General features: G+C 39.5%; 1 protein-coding gene across 1 annotated transcript in view; it reads right to left on the bottom strand.

Annotated features, from left to right (window-relative positions):
- The window catches only part of CPEB3 (cytoplasmic polyadenylation element binding protein 3), a 126265-nt gene that overhangs the window by 21647 nt on the left and 82114 nt on the right, over positions 1-22504 (bottom strand). Inside the window, exon 8 of the mRNA XM_008581608.1 lies at positions 2380-2498. Within this exon, the coding sequence (XP_008579830.1) occupies positions 2380-2498 (119 nt within the window). The remainder of the gene's footprint in view (positions 1-2379; positions 2499-22504) is intronic.

Raw genomic sequence — 22504 nt, 5'->3', positions numbered from 1 at the left:
TGGAAATTCTGAGTATGCCTGGGTCAAAGAAATGGTTTGATTGGCAGTCACTATTCGGAATTCACCATGTTCCAATAAAATTGCTTCACTTGAGCTCAGAAAACGAAAACTGCAATAAGGCAGAAATTTGCGGAAACACAAACAATGAAAGTTAGTTCTCCCGTAAACATTTCCAAAATGGATAATTACACTAATTGTTTTTGAAAGTCCTTCATGCCAAGGGTAATACATGTGTTTAAGTAAAAACACTCAACAGTAATGGCACTACCTCCATACCACCTCCATCTGCAATCACCGCTGCTCCCTCCCTTCTCAAGAAACATCATGTCCAGATGAGGGCTTGCCCTACAAGGCATATCATCCTTCTTCCCCTACAGAGCCAGTGACATGACGCTTCCAAGGTATATAAGCCCTGTCTGCTCATTTCCAGTCTCCTTGCCTCAATTCAACAGCTTAATCTACTATGGATATAACTACCCCAGTGTATATCTCTACCCCTCTGCCTTTTTAAATACATAAATATATTTCTAATCCTCTCCTATAGCACATGACCAATTCTACCTTAACCCTTCCTAGCTCACACCTACTCCCTTTCCGCTGATATGCCAGTGGCAGAGGCTCTCTGGAAGGTGACCATTTACCTCTCAGGCATCTGAACGTACCAAATTCAGTACAGACTTTCTAATCTCACACTACTCCAAAGGGACTTAGAGAAGTTATTTCAGCTTATTATTTACTTAGATGAAAGACTGCACACTCCCATTCTAGTCAGTCCCCATGTCTCCCACATCATATACAGCCTTTCCACACCATTAAAATAAAGATCAAAGTTAACAAAAGTTCCCCATTCTTTTCCCCACCTGTTTCCTACTGCTTTTCCCCACCTGTCTAGCTACTCTATCCAACATTGTCACTGTTGTTACCAAAATTTGGCAATGGTCACTGAATTTGAAAATTACAGTGGAACTTTCACACTGGTTAAAATCCTTGCTGCTTCTTGTGCATCAATTAATTACTCTGCTTGACTCACTATTCCCATTCTTTAGTCATTCCCTCTTCTCATGTACATGCTTCAGTCTCCCCCTCATAGGCGGCCAAGTCCCAACATCATTCTTTCACAACCAATTGTAAATCTTGTTCTATATGTCACCATCCTTTTCAGCAGATACTACCATGTAGCTGAGCTCTCCTGAATCCTATAGCACTATGTAGGACTGATAACACCAGCCAGTTACATTTGCACAAGTACCTGACCTCTACCAAATGCTTTCACATTCATTTTCCTCATATCTGAGCCTCTCAACAACCCAGAGAAGACTGATTATTCTTCCCATTTTCCAGGTGAAGAAACCATAATTCAGAAAGGATTAGGTAACTTATTTGAAGCCAAGGAGATATTTAAATTCTAGCGTCAAGACTCAAACTGAGAACTTCTATGTCCAACCCCAACTCTTTCTCCATGCACATTTCTGAGAATAAACCTAGCTAACAAGCAATCCCCATACCTCTGGTGCTAGTGTTACAGGGGTTGCTGCAGGCCCCATGGTATATAGCTTCAGTCTCTTGCATACTCCACATAACTATTTTTACTCTATTGCCCAGTCCTATCACTAAGCCTTCATATAAAACTCACCCTACCCTCAACCCCACCAACTTCCCACAGATCCTACTTCTACAACATTAACCAGTTCTTTTCTTCTGCTCTGAACATGGTCTTTCTCCTTCTCCACTGATACCTCCTCTGCCAGGAGACAGGAAACTGTTTTCCTTCCTTACCCAATGAATTACTCACATTCTGGATCAGTAGCCCCACACTCTTAACCACAAATTCTCTATAAGTGTACATCTATTTATGATTTCAGCTCCATTTTCTCTGTCCTTCCCCTTTCCTGGCCTGTTGAAACTATCCATTGTAAAGTGTAAGCTGCTGGCCCAGAAGGCGCTATTTAGCTAGCTGTGGGTACCACTTAGCACAATGCCTTGCACTGAAGGATATATAAACATTAACAATTATCATTTAAAAAAAAAATAAATTACTTTTGTCCTTGATCTGAAATAATGATGGAAACCAGCTGCCAAAACCACTAAGAGCATTATTTACCTCAATTCAGAGTTTCTGAACAGGAATTAGCTTAAAAACGCTGTAAAGTGAAAGAGAAGGGCACATTTGTTTGCACACAATTCCAAAGGTATAAAATGAAATACTGAATAATTTGTTATCAGCTTCCCATCACCAACAACAGTCCATTTCTACAGCACAGCAAGGCCAACCCAGGTAAGAGGATCCTAGTTACCAGCATTTCCATTATAAGGAGGAGATCAGCTATTCCAATTGCGTATGTGTTCTGGAAAAGGAACAGCTGTCTGCATATTACTTACCGGTTTATCCTTGATGGTGGGGCTTGACACACACAGGTACAGTTTCCCATCTTCTTCTAGGCAGGCATCTATCAAAGCTTGTACTGAGCTCTCCTCCTGGAACAGCAGAAAGGCATAGCCTTGGGGAGAACAAAAACAAAAGGGTGGGAGAGAAATCAGTAAACTAAACACAAAGTACCAGTTAAAAAATTACCTGTTGTTTCATTTTGGCAAATTCTTACTAAAATCTAAGAAGTTCAAGTGGGACAAAGGGACTTGAGATCTTCATATGCCATATATGTTAGGTACTCACAGACATTACATTTTATTTTATTTTATTTGTTTGTTTATTTATTTATTCCTGCTCCCCCTCCCCCAGGTTTAATACTCATAATTACTCCAGTGAGCAAGTTCAGAACATCTCTATGAAATTTCTACCAAATAGGTCTGGTCATCCTTCATGAGGGCGGTAGACTCACCACTGGCCTGAGCCACAACTAGTAGTCAGGAAGCAAGCATTACCTGCTCTCCAGTTTCCACCAAGCTCTAGGCTTGTCACATGCTACAATAGGATGCACCTTGAAAATATTATGCTAAGTGAAAGAAGCCAGGCACAAAATATTATGTCCAGAATAGGCAAAACTATCAACCAAAAAAAATAGATTAGTGGTTGCCTAGGACTGAAGGACTGGAGGAAATAAGCACAGGGTTTCTTCTGGGGATGATAAAAAATTATGCTAAGTGAAAGAAGCCAGGCACAAAATATTATGTCCAGAATAGGCAAAACTATCAACAAAAAAAAATAGATTAGTGGTTGCCTAGGACTGAAGGACTGGAGGAAATAAGCACAGGGTTTCTTCTGGGGATGATAAAAATTTTCTAAAATTGATTGTGGTGATGGTTACACAACTCTTTGAACATACTGAAAACCACTGAACTATACATCTTAAATTGATGAACTGTAAGGTATGTGAATTCCCTTTCAACAAAGCTGTTTTTAAAAAAGCCCAATAATACACCAATGTGTTTTTATATGTTACCTCTGATGGTGTTCTGTTTCTCTAAGGGATACCCTGCAGAGTATACAATCTAGAAATGTGAACACTAATTGCAAGATTTCCACGGACACAGTCAATTTTGTTCAGTTGAATTCAGTCAGATTTACTGAGCAATTGTTACAAGTGGGACACAATGTGTGGATTATGAAAACACTGAAATTAGTGAGACCAGGTTCCTGCTGTCAAGAAACTTATGTAGTAGAATAAGCAGACATTTACACAATTAACTATTCACTACAAAGCTGAGGGAGGTAACTGGGGACAAAAAATGCCACAGGAGTCTTGAGGAGCAAGGACACTGACTTGGGAGAATCAGCAAAGACTTCAAAGAGGACAACAGATGTTTAAGGGGCCACCTCTGGCACTTGCTGCCACACTGGTATTCATGAATGACAGCTGAACAAAGGCCCATCGTGAGCTAGTGTAAGCCTGAGTACTCAACTATTCAACCTCTCTATAATTCTGCTAGCTTGCTAAATCTCTCAGCTGTTACCTCCACTCCCAGTTCTGCTACTTACCTCAAAGAAAACCATCACCAGTACTGTTCTCTTTCGATGCATTTTGTTTCAGAAAGATGTAAATGGTGGAGAAGGATAAGAATCTCTATATACAGAAGATTTCCACAAATTTTTTGTTTAAAAATGTTTAATTCACAGTCAACTGGCTAAGAAGCAAAGCTCTCTGGAGTCCTGGGAAGTATATAATGACAGTGGCAATAGATAATGGCTATACTCTTTTAGCCTTTTCTCCAACTCCTCAACCACTATACAAAGCATCCAAGCAAACACAGCAGGAAAAAGACGAGCCACTTCCCCACACACCAGAGAGTGGCCAATGCGACAGGCAGAAGCCCACACACAGGAGAGGGCACTAAGCTGAATGGATGGGCATGTAGCTACAAGAGAGAGGATGCCTAGATGTTAGGACCCAAAGCTGTTTTCTGGCCTTTGTTCCCAGGCTACATGGGTCAGAGTATTCAGCAGGTGGCTAAGCAGAAAAAAATAAAACCTAACTGCAAAACTAGAAAAGATAATACATCATTTCTTCCTATCCTCTTTCTTTTGCAAATAGTATCAAACTATCACAAGTCCCAGGGAATCTATTAAACCATGTTTTCATTTATGTAAGAACATTAATTCTACTTGCCAAAGAGAATATTAGAGATAAGTGGGTTTAAAAAAAATGCAAGTATCAAATAACAAAGAGGAGGTCTCAGCAGGTTCTCTCAGATCTCCTGCCTTACCAGGTTAAACACTGGTATAGATCTTCCACAAAGGTCATAAGAAGCATATTGGATATCTTGTCCTTGGAGAAGGTCTCATCTGTGTACAAACTATGTACAGGCACATCGAAAAAGCCTGGCAATGGGCATGCTCAGTGAGCTGGGGCTTTTTCCAGCTCCTTGCCTTTGGAAGGCCCCCAGGCTGACTGCACTTTTCCTCCACATCACTGTCCACCCTCTGCAATCTTCCACATCAAATCCAGCATCAGAGGAAAGGGAGGTTGTCTCCCCATAGCAGGTGAGTAGCTACCACAAAAGCATGCCAATGTTCACTTAGGCCTATCTCATAGCCATGAATGTCTACACTGGCAGTAGACAGAGTAAAAACAACTGGGAGTCACAAGTAAAAGCCTGCTACAAGTATTATTATCAAGAGAAATATCTACAACAACTTTTCCTTTCCCAGGGAATGGTCCATAATCGTTTACCAATTTCTTCAGGATGGCTCTTCTACAACAAAGAATCCTATGTCACAACATTCATCTTTACTCTGAGGTCAGCAAGCTGCCACTCTCTGAAATGACAATATTCTCTTAGCACTATAGATAAGGTGTGTAGCCGAATTCCTTTCTGGGCTGTAGCCCAGCAATTTCCTTAAACTCTACTTTCCACCTTAGGCCTTCCAACCAAAACAAAATTCATCAAAAACTTCCCAAATTACCCATGAAAACTTTATATCTTCACCTACTAAAATGCCTTGTAATACCTGAGGTCAAGCAAACCCAGATGACAACAGAAATCAGAGGATTTAAAAAAATCAGTTAAGGAAGAATCCTTCAAACACATTTTCCTTTTGATCTTGAGAAATTTAAGGTCAAAGTAAATAAAGTAGAAAAAGATCCCTTCAAGAATAACAAGGTCAATGTGAGGTGAAAATTAAATCAATGATTTACTAAAGGGTAAATTCCACACGGAACTATGAAAAGAGTTCTGGACTAGGAGTCAGAAGGTCTGGATTTGGGTACAAATCCTAATACTAGCAGTATGGTAATAACAGCTAATAGGTAACGTTTATTGAGCATTTACTATGCACCAGGCACTGTTCTAAGTGCCTTGTGTATATTAGCTCACTTCATCTTCACACATACTCTGTGTGGTAGGCAGTATTTTAAATTCTGTTTTACAGTTAAGGAAATTGCATAGAGTAATTAAGTGACTTGTTCGAGATCACCCAGTGAGTAGTGGAGCCATAAACTTGAATAATAACCAAATGTTTCTGAGTCTTGGCTCTTCTCTGTTAAATGAAGAAACTAAGTATTTGTCCTGATTACCTTACAGAGATGTAGGTTATAAGATAATATATGTAAGGTGCTTTGTAAACTAGGGTGTCACGCAAGTGCTGATTTTTCTTTTACTGCATTTTCAGTATTTATGTGATATGTAAAATTAAAATTGATGCATATGGTCTCATTATAAAAATTAGATTTCAAATTAATAATATGCACTTTCTACTTTGCATCTGCAAGCATTTGCTGAATAAGGGCAAGTAACCTAGATACTGATGAAAAGCCCTAATTAAAATTACTTGAATGACAGGCTGAATTTCATGGCAAAAAAACAACGAAGTGACTGAGTATCTGCTTTCATATATCATTAGCCACTTCCACCAAGGGAGAGAATTGTCAGATGTAATAGTATTTGCTGATTTAAATGCATTCTTTAAATAAAAGCCGATTATGCCTATAAAAAGAGCTTCTCTAATCGTCACTTTGATGGCACATTCTTCTATCAGTTTGAAAGGTATAAGAAAAGGGGGGGAAAAAAAGAACTTGCCCCCCAAATTATTAACTCCCTCCATTCTCCCTTGCCCTCTGAACCAGTAACAGATAACAGGATTATAAAACATCTCCAGTTTCAGAAATGGTGACCTAAGGTGGGTGTAAAGGGGTCTTCAGAGATGTGGTGAGCTGTAGGAGGCCCTCAACTCGGAGCCATTCTGTGAAAGGAGACATGGGCTCTGGAGGGAACAAGAAGAATTCTTGGCCACTGTCACCATCATGACCCTGGGTTAAAGGCAGAATGGATGGCAGAAATTCTTTGCCTTCCTACTGGTACCAAACAGGTTGGGGGAAGAAAGGTAGAACAGTGAGGGATTTGGGAATAAGCCTGGATTGACCAATGTAATTTTCTGGAGAAAAAGAAACAGGAAGGTGAAAGGAGGAACTTAATTAAGATAATTCCATTTTATTTGGCCAGATTTTTGAAGGGTAAATTTAATTAAAAGATTTTTTTCTTTTAATACCTGAGAACCTCCAAAATGTTCTTGGCTACCTGTCAAAAACAAAGCTTCCTGATCTCTTAAATACATAACTTTTCATGTTTTAATTTTTTAATTTTTGATCCCTAGTACAAATAACAATCACCAACAACTCTACTACCATATCTACCAGGTGCTAAGTGCTCACAATATTCTAGGCACTTTGCTAATAAACGTATTACATCTGTTAGCTCATTTTATCCTCACAGTAACTACAGTTAAATACAGTTGTCATTATTATGATTTTACAGATGAGGAAATTAAAGCACCGAGAGTTTAAAGGACTTTTCAGATTAAAACCTAGGGATTAAATTTGGGATTAAAACCTAGGTCAGTTTCCAGAGCCCTCCCTTTTACCCATTAATTTACAATATCTTACTTAAAAATGGCAAGAAAAAAATTTCAATATCACTAACACATAAGGACTTGCCTTTAAAATGTTCTTGTGACAGTGACCACTTGACAGTGTTTTAGTAGCAGTAAGTGGTCACCTGTGCTTTGGTCCTATAATTTAAGGCCTACATAGATATAATTGCTCCAAAGCCTACAAAAACTATATTAAGAGTTGAAATGATAAATTTCATAATAACCAAGGGAGGCTTAGATTTAGTTTTATTTAGGTCAATCAAATTTTTATACTGAGCTAAGTTACTTGTTGGTTTTCAATGGGAGTTAAAGAGCAAATCTCACTAAATTAAGTAAGGTTTTAATAAAACGAATAACACCATGACAGTAATAATCAACTTAGGCAAGAATTTTTAATAGATTCTAAAACCATTGGGTGAATTTAGGGGAGAGGGAAGATAAGATATTCATACAACCTTAAAGTATCACTTCAGAGATAAATCAGTATTTGCAAAGAGAGAAAAGGATACTTTTACAATGAGGAATCTGGTAAACACCACCTTAACTAAATGATCAAACTTAACGTCACCAGAAATAAGGCGAGCTGACACCACATGCCTCCTACATTGTGTCCTTCTCAGCGCAGCGCATCATCTATGTAGTATTCCCACTAACAATCTTTAACCTGTATCTCATCGTGAGGAAACAATAAGACAATTCCGAATTAAGGCATATTCTATATAACAACTGGTATGAACTCTCCAAATGATATAAAGGACAAAAAGCCTACAGAACTGTTTAAATTTAAAAAGATTAAAGAAATATAACAACTAAATGCAAGGCTAGACTTTGACTGGATCTTGAATTTTAAAAAACCAATCAGGACATTACTGGAATAATCTAGATATTTCTTCTTTTCAGGAGACAAACGCTGAAGTATTTAGGAATAAGGGGTCTTGACGTTTACAATTTACTCTTAAATGGGTCATGGAAAAATATATGTATGATGCCACTTCAAAAATTTCACGAAAGATTATTATCTTTTTAATTCTATTTTTCCACAAACTTTTTGAAGTACCCTCGTACACAGAGAGAGAGAGAGAGACAGAGAGAAAGCAAATATGGCAAAATGCTAACAATTAGTGAATCTAGATAGCAGCTATAGAAGTGTTCATTGCACTATTCTTAAAACTTCATAGATTTGAAATTTTTTAAAGTAAAAAATTTGCAAAAAAAAATTTTAAACTACAAGGTCTTTCCAGAGAAGAGGGTAATATACTCTACCATTCTATAAAGTGGTGTGTGGTTTCTTAAAAGACCCAACAGTTCTTAAAATCAACTAATGCTTTTAGTGACTTACATGTCTCAAATAACAACCACAAAAGAGAAAACAATTCCAGATTGTTGGGGCTATGTCCTGAACCATGGCTGTATTCATAAAACGGTGGTAGACCAGGAGGTGGCTGGTTTCTGACTGAGACAACCCTAGAAGGAAGGATTCCGAGCATCAACAGAAAGAGTGCTCTCTCCTCTCAGAAAATAGAGGCTCTGTGATTACCATGACCTTCCTAGAGAGACCTGAAGGACACTGCTCCAGCCAGAGCTGCCTGAGTTCAGATCTCTTTTGGCATAGGCAGTCTGTTCCAAACATTCTCTCTGATCTTGATTTTTCAGGTCAGAGGATTTACCTGGTTTGCCTCAGGAGACTTGTCTTTGGATTCAGTTCAAGAGAACCAAAATATTTAGAAGGTGCAAGGCATGATGCTAGGCACTGAAGCTACAAAGATGAATAAGCCAAGGAAGAACCCTGCCCTGGAAAAACTCAGCCTGTAAATAAATGAGTAATAAACAACATGAAAAGTGCTATGTTGGGAGTATGTCCTATAGAACACTGGTGAGAAACAAATGGAGCAGATTTGTCCCAACATCCAGGAGAGCCATAGAGCAAAGGCCATATCTGAGCCGAAGGATAACTTTTCCAGGAAGTAAGGGCATTCCAAGTTCAGGAAAGAGCACAGGCCAAGGCATGGGAAGGCTAAAGTGTTGGCTCACTTGAATAACAGTGAGTAGAGTTCATTAGTTAGAGGATTGGGGGTGGTGGGTGGGAAGAGATGAAGCAGCTCATCAATCCCCTGCCTACTGTCTGGAAAATACTGCACATCTCTGGACTGGATCCCTTGTTCATTTTCCTCCTGGATGATGATATCTGATCTACCAAACACTTATTATGTGCCCTAGGCACTGCAGGGGAATACTGACATGAACAAATCCTTGTTCTCAAGGAATTTATGTGCTAGTACTAGAAGGTCGTGAGGAATAAGTACATAGAGAACTCTAATCTAGGAACAATGTATTTAAGATCCTAAGAAGTATTTTTTAAAACACATTTTAGGCTGGCTGGTTAGCTCACTTTGTTAGGGCATGGTGCTGGTAACACCAGGTTCAAGGGTTCATATTCCCTTACCAGCCAGCCACCAACAAAAAAACCCCAAGAAACACATTTTATTTATTTATTTTTTTAATTATTATTATTTTTTTTTTGTCCTTTTTTGAGACTGGCCGCACTGCGCTCAGCCAGTGAGCGCACCGGCCATCCCTATATATAGGATCCAAACCCGCGGTGGGAGCGCTGCTGCGCTCCCAGCGCCGCAATCTCCCGAGTGCACCACGGGCTCGGCCCAAGAAACACATTTTATTTATTTATTTTTTTAATTATTATTATTTTATTTTTGTCCTTTTTTGAGACTGGCCGCACTGCGCTCAGCCAGTGAGCGCACCGGCCATCCCTATATATAGGATCCAAACCCGCGGTGGGAGCGCTGCTGCGCTCCCAGCGCCGCAATCTCCCGAGTGCACCACGGGCTCGGCCCAAGAAACACATTTTTAAAAGCTGGACTTCACAGAAAGAAGATCACTTTCAGTGAAGAAGGTATGGACAGAGAAATCAAGGAAGACTCTCTGAAGGTGGTGGCACAGGGGCCAGACCTTAATGGGTATGATATAGATGAAAACACGGAGAGAACATTCCAAGAGAAGGAACTAGCCTAAGTTAAAATGCAGAGATGGCTCTGCAGATAGATGCTGCCCAAGTCCATGGATTCCTAAATATTCTTCTTGAATTTAGAACCAAACATATTTCTTTGACTATTTACTACATAGGGCTGAGAATCAAACATTTTGGTTATAGCTTGCTTTGTGTTTTCTATTACACTAGTAACTATCTCTTTTGTGGGCTTGTTGCTTGGCAGGCAGGGTGGGGGTAACTGGGAATGGACAAGAAAACAAGCTGGCCAAGCAGAACCACCTCAGAGTTGAAAATTGGCAATCTGCTTCCCGTGTTCTTAGTAAAGTCCTGCAGTCCAGGGCAGTGACCTGGGGCATTTGGGCTTAAAATCTGCTCTGTTTACATAATCACACATTCCCTATATAAAGAGGCCCTTGTGAAGTCTGCCAATCTGTCAGTTCTAGTCACAGTCAGTTCTAACAAGCATCTGAACAAGGAAATAAGACCAGAATGGGGGTGTGGGAGGGAAGTGGTCAAACTAGTTGGGCAATTTTATTATTACTGAGCATTACATTTTCATCAGGGTGAAAGACGCTAACATTATTTAACACCTAATAAGTATTGTACTGGTGCTTATGTGTACTGTCTCATGTAATCCTCTTAATTACCCAATGAGTAGTATTAACTCAGATAAGTAAACTGAGGCTCAGAGATTAAATTACTTGCTCAATGTTTTTTTCTTTCTTTTTCTTTCTTTTTTATTTGTTTATTTATTTGCTCAATGTTATGTAGCTAGTAACCACTGGTGCCCACATCTTAGTCCATAAACCTAGCTCTTGCCCTACTGCTTGTTGCTTGCCCTCACTTATATCAGACAACTGGCAAGTTCTATGTTTTAACCCAGTAGACACTTCACTACAGATAGAAGAAGCTTTAGTTCGGTCCCGCTCATATACTGCCCGAACTTTGACAGTCTACTTTCTTCTCCTCCCTGGACTTTAACAGTCTTCTCAACAGTTCTTAATGCTATGGCCAACGAGTGGCCTACAACCCTGAAGAGATAGGTGTAATAATGAAACAGTTTACACTGAGAGTGTGCTAAGCTTTCGAAAGCAAAAACAGATGCTGTTCCATCTGTCAAAAGAGGACAAAACAAAACGAAAAGCCTACCCTTGCTACCACGCAGTGCAGTTTGCATATTTTTACAAGAAAATCCTTCCTGGGAATGAGAATTGCATCATGTAAAATATTAAAATATAAGATTCATAATTCACCAAGGAGTGTGAGCGCTATAAGCCAGGACCTGAACTTTTATTTATTTTTTTTATTTTCCTTTTTTTTGTCTTTTTTCGTGACCGGCAATGGATCGCAACCCTCGGTGTCGTGCCCGGACCGGGACCGGCAACGGGATCGCAACCCTCGGTGTTGTGCCCGCACCTCGCTCAGCCAGTGAGCGGCCGGTCTGTATGTGGGATCCGAACCCTCGGCGGGAGCGCCACCACGCTCCCAAGCAGCGCACTGTAGCAATGCGCCACCGGGCCAACCCCGGACCTGAACTTTTAAAAAAGGCAGGGCTGGCCAGTTGGTTAGAGCGTGGTTCTGATAACACCAAGGTCCACGGTTCAATCCCTCCACTGGCCAGCTACCAAAAAAAAAAAAAGGCAGAGTATTGCTCAAAAGATTACAAACTGCAAAAGGTTAAACACAGACTAAAACCCCTTGGCTTTCCAACTTGATCAGTTTACATAACTCAGAAGGTGGAAAAACTTGGAATCTGGGCCTAAAACAACAATGATTTATTTCCACTCAAGTTATGCTACAAAGGGAAAAAATGTGAAGTTTGAAAATTTTCCTTTCAAAAGCCAGATTTAGACAAGCTGGAGGAAGGAAAAATAAATGCTACGCTCCAGCTCACTGCAGCAACACAATGAACTTTTTAAAAAAATGTTAATAATATATTTTATTTAATCCAATATATTTAAATTACAATTTCACCAACAATGAACTGTTTTTGCCCATTTAAAGTAGAGTTCCTCTTTCTTCTCCCTCAGAGAGTATCTCCTTAGCTGGTTGGCTCAAAGTCAATCTCAATCCCATGTGGCCTAGCTTATGCCAGATTCACAAACCATACTGATACTGTATAAACTTCCACAACTTCATGACCTTGGTCATAAGGACCAGTAGGCAAGCCAGCCCGGCCAGTGCAGAGAAAATACATGATCACTAGCAAAAACAGCCACTCAGGAGCACACACTTTTCTGAAAGTGGGTGGGAAGGGTCACTCTTGCATAAAGCTGCATGCCTGTTCCTATTCCTGTTCACCTGACTGTGCACCTGGACCCTACGCCCCTGGGCTGCCAGAGCTAACACTAGCTGCCCAATTAAGCTGAGGACGACAGCCTCCTCCATTCCACTACCAGCATCACCAACTTCTGAACACAGTTTCAGTCATGTGGCCAATCTTCTGTCCAACATCTGTAGCTGGCTGCTGTCCTTGCCTTTGCCCAAGAGGCCTCTGCTGACAGTGGTAGCACAGCTGTGCACATTGACCAGGAGATGCCAGCTCCTCCCCCCACATCCTTTGTCCCACCACAGGAGGTAAAACTATTGCAGTATCAGGAGCAGCTGCTTAATACAGAACCAGGGGTAGAAGGCTCAGGGTGGGTAGACATTTTTTGGTAGCTCTAGTGGCAGCAACTCTGGACACGGGACATCCTCCCAGGAGGCAAAGAGGGAAGTCATGCTAAACATAACTATCATCAAGCTTGTCACATCCAACTTCTCTTCTTAGCTGCCACATTCATAGCCCCATGCTCAAACAAGCAGAATTAAGCTGTTCTTTTTTTAAACAGTCAAGGATTCTAGGGCCCTATCATTAGTATGAACTATGTCACACCTAGGTGTTAAAAGATGAACTGGGCCAGTCAGATTCCCTCTCTCTGGAATTCAACTAGAAATATTAGAACAATTTGAGCTGAGTCATGATAATGGTGGAACATTACAATGGAGAATTAGAAGCTCCCACTTTTCAAATCCCTGCAGCCTGCCACACCTCAGCACAGCCTCCACGACTCCTGGTTCTGTCATAGCTCCTGTTCTTGGGCTCCCCTTGTCACTCACAACCACACCCCTGATTTGAGGTAGCACAAGAGAATCTCTCATCCTTGCGGCCAAAGAACCCAACTTACAAAGCAGTTCACACAGGTCCAGAAATGGTGTGGCATCACTCAGGAGGCAGAATCCCATAGTTAAGCTACGCCTAAAGGGCAGCTCAGATCTACAGCCCCTAAACCACCTCTTTGGAAATGCTCCAGCTATGTGAGTGTGACAAACAGAATACAAGGACTCAAGAAAAAGCCAAGGGCCATTTATGTTTTCAAATAGCTGTGGCAATGTACCTTGGGTCATACAGCTTAAGTTGCTAATTTTCATATAAAATCCAGCCCTGTAAAAAACAGCATAATTTGTCAGATTATATAGTTTAAACCTGTCTTCCTTTCCCACAAATGATACACACCAGCGAAACAAATAAAAATCACTTCCTTTATTATTCACCAGGTAAAATAGTATAAACTACTGGTCTGCCAGGTTCAAGTCTGTTGAATAAAGCTGTGTGCTCTTGTAAAAAGACACTTCACCTCTTTGAGTCTCAGTTTAAAATAAAATCTAGAATGAGATGATCTTTAAGAAACTTTTCAGCTCTGAAATTGTGTGGGTCCTACTACTCTCTCAGCAACTAATGAACTCATATTTACAAACATACAATTCATTCACTTAGATATCTAAAGGCCATTGAGCCAGGCATGTAAGGTACTTAGCATAGAGCAGCGAACTAAACATAAAAAACACCCTGCTCTTATAAGATTTATGTTCCAGTATGAAAAACACACAGAAAAACACATTTAATTTTTGGGGGTCATGATAAGCACTTTAAAGAAAAATAAAATGAGGGTAAAAAAGAAATAAAATGAGGGCAAGAGGAATCAAGAAAAAGAGGGTAGAGGGGCTGCTACTTCTGATAAGGAAGTCAGGAAAGATTTCTCTGTTAAGGTGACATTGAGCAGAGACCTAAGGGAAGTGAGTGAGTGCTCCATTCAGAAATCTGGGGGAAGAGAGTTTCAGAGAAAAGGAAGTACTAAGGCCCTGAAAGTCCTCAGTTATCCTTTTCAAAGAATAGCAAAGAAGTCAGTGTGGCCAGAGTGGATAAGGAAGAGAATGATAGAAGGTGATGTTAGAAAACATCGAAGATTCAACAGACCCAAAACCTGAGAAGGAAAGATTTAAACACTTCAAGCACAAGATTCACACCAGTATGGGCCCTGGCTTCTTCTAAAACAAAGACCGGAAGGAAACAGAAAAATGATGATGATTGGTTTTACTGGGGAGGCAGGATTGTTCTTATTGCTTATAAAATAACACTTGTTCAATGAAAACCAGATTGCTTTGTTCTGATTCTACTACTTCATTACAATACTATGGCCCAGAATTAGGATAACAACAGAAATTACTGGGATCAGGTATCTGGCAAGAGGGCCATACTGATCTCTATTCCATGAAGGTCTTCTCAGTAACCCTGCAATATCTACTGGTGGTGACTTTTTTCTAAAAAAAGATGACTGGTAAGGGGATCTTAACCCTTGATTTGGTGTTGCCAGCACCACGCTCACCCGATGAGCTAACCAGCCATCCCTTTATGGGATCTGAACCCGTGGCCTTGGTGTTATCAGCACTGCACTCTCCCGAGTGAGCCACGGGCCGGCCCCTGGTGGTGACTTTTAGTTCTTAAAGTTTCTTTTCTTTGTTTCCATATCTATGGATAGATACACTTCCAGTCCTTCACTCACCCAAATCTCCACTGCCAATGTCTTCTTCCTCCTACTTATTAACAAAATTTACTTATCTGTTTTTCATTTTCTTCTCCATTCTCTCTATAAAGATGACTCTCAAGAGATGCATACCTCCAGCCCCAATCTCTGCTCCCAAACTCCTTGACCATAATTTCCAACTGCCCGTTAGGAATTTCTTCTCAGATCAGATATAAGGATATACCAAGCTCTACATCAAATCATCACTACACCAAGCTGGTTTTCCCTCTATTGACTCTCCAACTTTCTTTTTTTATTTTAATTTATCAATGTACAATGTAGTTGGTTTTTGTGTCCCTTTACCAATTTCTCCTTTTCCCCCCATGACTCTCCTACTTTCAACAGTGCCAAGATTCTAGCATTCAGTAGAAAGGATTTTAGTGCAACCGTGTTATCAAATCTATCAGCATCATGGTCTACTCCATCACTAAGAACCACTGGTCCCTTGTTCCCCCCGCCCCACATTCTAGGAATATCTCACTGCTAGTATCCTAGGTTTTTGTGGTCCTTATTACTTCTTATGAGTTTGATTATGGAAATCTCCTAAGCAATTTTTCTGACCCTGGCAAAAAAAAAAAAAAAAAAAAAAAAAAAAAAAAACCACCCTTTCCTTTGCCCCAAAAAAAAAAAAAAAAAAAAAACAGAAAAATCCAGCCTTTCCTTTGCTCCAAAAAAAAAAAAAAAGCCTTCAATGATATCTGGGCACTATGCAAAGTATTCTACATGCAATTTCTTATTTAATCCTTCTAATAAACCACAAGTACACACTATTATTATCCCTATTTTGTAGATTTAAAAAATAGAGGTTTAGGAAGATTAATAACCAGCCCAAGGATACAGAGATGGCAAGTAGTAGAACAGGAATCCAAACCAGGCAGCTTACTCTAGTCTGTACTCTTGATCACTGGTTACTCAAATCAAGTTTTAGCCTGAGCAGTCAGGCTTCCACATAAACCAGGCTTAATTAAAGTCTGCTTTGAACATGCCTACTTCTAGACTATCCTTATTCCTGAATGAGAACAGTATCATGCAATATTTAAGAACCGTGGCTCTGAGGTCAACCTTTTTAGGCTCAAATCCCAGTCCTATTGTTTGACACATGATTGTAGACAAACAACCTTTTTCTAACCCTATTTCCTCCTCTATAAAATGAGAACAATGGCTGGCCAGTTAGCTCAGTTGATTAGAGTGCAGTGTTACAACACCAAGGTCAAGGTTTGGATCCCCATACCAGCCAGCTGCCAAAAAAGAAAAGAATAAAAACAAATAAATAAAATGGAAATAATATGGGTAGAATTGGGAAGATTAAATGAGATTAAGCATAGAAAATCATAACCCACTGCCTGGCTCACAAGCCCTCACTAACTGTTACCCGTCCTAATTAGTATAATTCTACCTCCCAGCATTTTCTGCCTATTCTTTTCCTACCTAACTTTTAAGATCAAGATTTAACACAGATCATAGTAACCTGTTCCTCCTCTGGATGGCAAGAATATTTTTTGTTCACTTGCCATTGACCATAAGTTGATCTGTATTTTATTTTATTTATTTACTTTTTTGACCGGTAAGGGGACTGCAACTCTCCACATGGTGTTGTCTGCACCATGCTCAGCCAGTAAGTGCACCAGCCATCCCTATATAGGATCTGAACCTGCGGCCTCAGTGCTGGCACTCTCCCGAGTGAGCCACGGGACCAGTGTATCACTCATAATATTTACCATATGGAGGGACTATTTTAAGCACTCCACATGAATTTACGCATTTTAATCCTCATCACAACCTTATGAAGTAGGTACTGGTTTTATCTCTCTTTTGCAGGTGATAAAACTAAGTCACAGAAAGGTTAAACAACCTACCTAAGGCCATAAAACTAATAAGTGGGGGAGCCCAGCAAGTCTGGCTGGCTCCAGAATCCATGCTCTTTGCCATTACTTAATGTTTCACATTTGTATTTTCATGTCTCCTCTGGGAAACTGCCCCCTTCTCAAAAACAAAATGGTGTCTTCTCTAGATCTCCCACAAGGCCAAACATAGGCTCATCCACAGACTTATGCACATCAAATATTTGATAGATTGATATTCCCCAATGCTGCATGATCATCTTCACCAGGACCTACACCCTCTGTCTGCATTTATTCTGTTTTCTCACCATTCCTTTTCAATAATTATCTTCAAACTACCTGTACCCAAGCTATTATAAATATAATGACATTGATTAGTATTCTGTATGAATAACAGTACTGCGAGGATTTAGTTCATACCCTAACATCAGTGAGAACTTCTCTTTCCAGGACTCAGAATTTCAAGTCCACTATTGCAGAACTAAAATCCATGTGAATATAGGCTGTTCAGTTAGCTCAGTTTGTTGGAGCACGGTGCTTATAACACCAAGGTCCAGGGTTCAATCCTGTACCAGCCAGCTGCCAAAACAAACAAACAAAAAAACCCCAAAACATGTGAATGCAATCTCAAGAAACTTTTCCTCAATATTTTGACTAGAGGTGGATTTCTTCTCATCATGAAGAATTAAATAAAGAAAACACAAAGCAAGACTTTGCTTCAATTTATCAATAATTATTTTAAAGTATTTTAAACTGATATTTCTACTTGACTCTATTCTCTCTTCACCCCAAAGACAAACAACCCACAAATGCCTTCTTGTCCATTCTCTCTGGGGGAAAATTTATGGGAAAAAGGGGAAAAAATCCTACTTCTCCAAGGCCCTTTCTTTTGCATCACTTTCTTCTACCTCACAACATTCTAGCCACACTTCCTTCATTTCTTCAAAAGCACTAAAGCCCTTTTCATACTCAGTCCTTCCCATATGATATTTCTCTGCTTGGAAATTGCTTCCCTACACTTTCTAGCTAACCCCTCAATTTTTGGATCTGCTTAAATGCCATTTTCTCAGAGCACCTTTCTCTATACTCCCAATCTAAACTGATGCCCCCTTTTTAGAGTCTCTACTGCATGCTTTATTTTTCCTTCAGGGAACTTAATCACAGTTTGTCTTTTTTTAAAAGATGACCGGTAAGGGGATCTTAACCCTTGACTTGGTGTTGTCAGCACCACGCTCACCCAGTGAGCTAACCGGCCATCCCTATATGGGATCCGAACCGTGGCTTTGGTGTTATCAGCACCGCACTCTCCCGAGTGAGCCACAGGCCGGCCCTTTTTTTTTTTTTTTTTTTAAAAGATGACCGGTAAGGGGATCTCAACCCTTGGCTTGGTGTTGTCAGCACCACGCTCAGCCAGTGAGCAAACCGGCCATCCCTATATGGGATCCGAACCCGTGGCCTTGGTGTTATCAGCACCGCACTCTACCGAGTGAGCCATGGGCCGGCCCGCACAGGCCGGCCCTTAATCACAGTTTGTAATCATGTTTACTTTTGTGACTATTTGATTAGTTTATTATCTCCCCCACAGGACTATAAGTTTGAGAGGTCTGGGACCAAATCATGAAGATAAACTTGACTTCCATTCCTTCCTATGTTTTTCATGTTCTCAGTGGTGCTCTAGAGAGCACCAAACATTTACTTGCTTTGGGATCCACAGTCAAACTGATACAGAGGGCTGTGCATATCACCAGATGACTGATTAAATGTCTCAGTAGCCTTTGTGCTGGAGAGAGCCCCAGTCTGCGTCACCTCCCACTCTGCTGGCCCAATAACTTTTAAGGGGACAGCTGATGTCCCTGGCCACTGTTTCTCTATGTGGATTTTAAGCTCTCCACAGTCTACTGAAAATGGTCGTGGTTTTACAAACCCTACTTCAAATCTGCACAGGTAAAGCTGCTGGGTGAATGGATGATTCTATGGCATACGCTTTCTGAAAGAAAGGCTGATGGGCTCAATAGGGAATGGTTCATGTTTTCCTCTCTACTTATACATAAGCCTGACATGCACAGCTAAACAAACTGTTAATATAGCCAACCTGAGGTGACTTAAGGAAAAGTACAAATAGCAAGAGAGAGCATTATTAAGAAGGCACCAAACAGTTAGAGATGAACAACTTAGATGTTCCCAACATTATATGCAACGGGCACAGATTCTCAAAGTTACTTCAATCTTGGAATAACACCAAATATCTTTAGGCTCTCTCAAAATAGATCAACCTTCAGACTTCAGCTGAAAGCAAACACAACAGGAGCCAGTAGTCTAATAATTATTTCTCCTTCCTGACCTCAATCACCAGAAAGGCAATCTGCTCTGTGAGGATGCAAGCCTGAGGATCAGAATCAGATCAGATTCTCTTCTTGTCTGGGCTCTCACTGGTCCATCTCAACAATTTACCTCAGCTATAAAATGAGGGCACCAACACTAATGTTCTACAGTTCTATATTATCATGCTGTTATACAGTAATGGCACCAAAACCCATGCAGGCTGTAGAGATGCTAAAATCTTTACTGCTCCTACCAACCCTAACACTCTCTCTCCAATTCTCAGTAACCAATTAAGCAGTATGTTGTAAATGTGACATATATACAGAGAAGGCAGACAAGAAGAATGGTGATCCAGAAACTATTAAATATAAGATATGACTGAGAAAAGTGAAAACAATTAGCTTGGAAAGAGAAACTGATAGTTGTTTAATTACCAAGAGATAGACTGTCACAACGATAACTTATTCTGTTTTACTTCATAGTACACCATTGACTAAATGGGTAAAAACTGCAGAGAAGCATCTGACACAACAGAAAAAATAAATTTAATAACTAACTACATCTGCAAATTTATAGAGTTTCTCTGAAATAAACTGCCTCCCTTTTCACTAGATGTCTCAGAAGCTAAGTGAGCAATTCCCCGGGTTATTTTAGAGAAAGAGCCAACAAACTTTTTCTGTAAAGGGATTCATGGGCCACATATAATTCCTTAAAAATGTAAAAACAATCCTTAGCTCACACGCCATACAAAAACAGGTAGTTTGCTGACCCTTGTTCCAGAAGAGCACTGTCTAATAGAAATATGAGTAAGATAGGTAATTAAAATTTTTCTAGTATCTATATTTAAAAAGGTAAAAAGAAACAAATGAAGTTAATTTTAATATTTTATTTAATCCAATATATCTAAAAAGTTATTTTAACATGTAAACAAAATTCCTGAGATCTTCCACATTTTTAAAAAACTAAGTCTTTGATATGTAGTGTTTATTTTATAATTATACCACATCTCAATTCAAACTAGTCACATTTCAAGTGTTCATTAGCTACACGTGGCTACTGTCTATCATACTGGACCAAGCAGTTCCAGAAAAACCTGTGCATTCCATTGAGAAATAGGGATGATCTTCCAACCAATATTTAATTATAATGATTCAAATCAATGAGGAAAAAAATGGAGTAGTCTATAAATGTACTGGGGCAATTAGCAAGCTACCTGGAGAAAATTAAGCTGGATTCTTTCTTGTGCCTTACTCCAATATAAACTCCAGACTGAAACAACATGTCAATATAAAAAGTAAAATAATAAAAGCATTTAAAAAAAAACACAGTTATCATTTTCCTATTGTCCTGCAGTGGGAAAAACCTTTTAAAGCATGTCACGAAAATTCAGAAACCATAAAGAAATTGACTGGTAAATTTACTCACATAAAAATTTATAATGTTAGTACTACAAAAAAACATTAAACAGGGCTGAAAAGTAAATGACACATGGGGGGAAATATTTGATACATAGGTCAAAGTGTTTTAAGAAACCTTAATATAAAAAGTAGCCTTTACAAAAAGACACATACCCAAAAATAAAAATGAACAAAGTATACAGTTAGCAAGATAAAAAAATCAAATAAAAAAGAGAGAGAGAGAATCAAATGGACAGTAAAGAGAAAAAGAAATGCAAAAAAAATTTTTTTTCAAAGGTGCTGTTCTAACCATTAGATTAGCAAAGACTGAAAAACAGCCATTTCCCCAAACCCTCAACAAAACTGAGTTTTGCAAATTGGGTACTATCAGTGGGAATATAATTATGTATGAACCTTCTTAGGGGCAGCTTGGCATTCTGTATAAACATGTAATCTCACTTCTAGAATCACACTCTTAGAGGTAATTACAAAAAGGCAAAAAGATGAAGGATATTAACAGAAGCATGATTTATGAGAGAAAACAACTAGAAGCAACTTAAATAACATCAATAGACTCAATTAAATAAACTAACTTTATTAAGGATAATGTAGGTTTGTTATAGAAAGATGTTAACATTGTCAGGGAGGAAATGCAGTTTATAAAACAGCATGTATAGTGTGATCCATTTGTGACCCAAATGTATATAAAATGTGAAGTTTTATATAAATGTACATATTCATAAAGAGATACCAGAAGGATATTTAGCAAAATGTATATAGTGATTATCTCTAGTAGAAGCATGACCATGTATATGCTTATCTTCATTTTCATTTTTTATAATGATTTGACACTTTTTATCCCAGAATCACTTTTTTATAATCTTCTCAGCATGATGATTTTTTTGGTAATTATCACTCTTAGAAACATCTTTTATACACGTCATTTTACAGAGTGTATTACATGCACCACAGTATGGTAAACACATTGACTAAAAAACGAACAAACAAACAAACAAAAAATACCACTACCCTGATGCACTGAATAATTAGCATCATTAGAAATATCTTTTTTTTTTTTTTTTCCATTTTGTCTTTTTTCATGTCTGGCAACGGATTGCAACCCTCAGTGTTGCGCCCGTACCGGACCGGGACCGGCAATGGGATCGCAACCCTTCGTGTCGCACCCACACCTCGCTCAGCGAGTGAGCGGGAACCGGTCTGTATGTGGGATCCGAACCCTCGGCGGGAGCGCCACCGCGCTCACAAGCGGCGCACTGTAGCAGTGCGCCACCGGGCCGGCCCAGAAATATCTTTTATACATGTATCTTTACATGCAACACAGAACAGTAGACACATTCTTTTACTAAAATAATCAGCATAATAATTTTTATTTTTTCTTTTCTTTTTTTTTTTTACAAAAAGATGACCGGTAAGGGGATCTTAACCCTTGACTTGGTGTTGTCAGCAACATGCTCTCCCAATGAGCTAACCGGCCATCCCTATAAGGGATCCGAACCCGAGGCCTTGGTGTTATCAGCACCACGCTCTCCCAAGTGAGCCAGGGGCCGGCCCTAATTTTTATCTTTTCTGATTAATGTAAGCAATTTTTTACTATAAAAATTTTCTGGAGAGAATTAACAGAATGATGCTAAAAGCAACAAATGTCCTCTATTTAGTAACTTACTTTCACAGGTTATAAAGAGAGTGAGAAGTACAAGTGACAAAGAAACCTAATAAACCAGACATAAAAGGAAGCCACCTATGTTCCCCAGCTT

The sequence above is a fragment of the Galeopterus variegatus genome, unplaced genomic scaffold, assembly GCF_000696425.1.
Source record: "Galeopterus variegatus unplaced genomic scaffold, G_variegatus-3.0.2 Scaffold2402, whole genome shotgun sequence".
NCBI classification, from domain to species: domain Eukaryota; kingdom Metazoa; phylum Chordata; class Mammalia; order Dermoptera; family Cynocephalidae; genus Galeopterus; species Galeopterus variegatus.
Note: the sequence above shows the minus strand (reverse complement) of the source record. Positions and strands in the feature narration are given on the sequence as shown.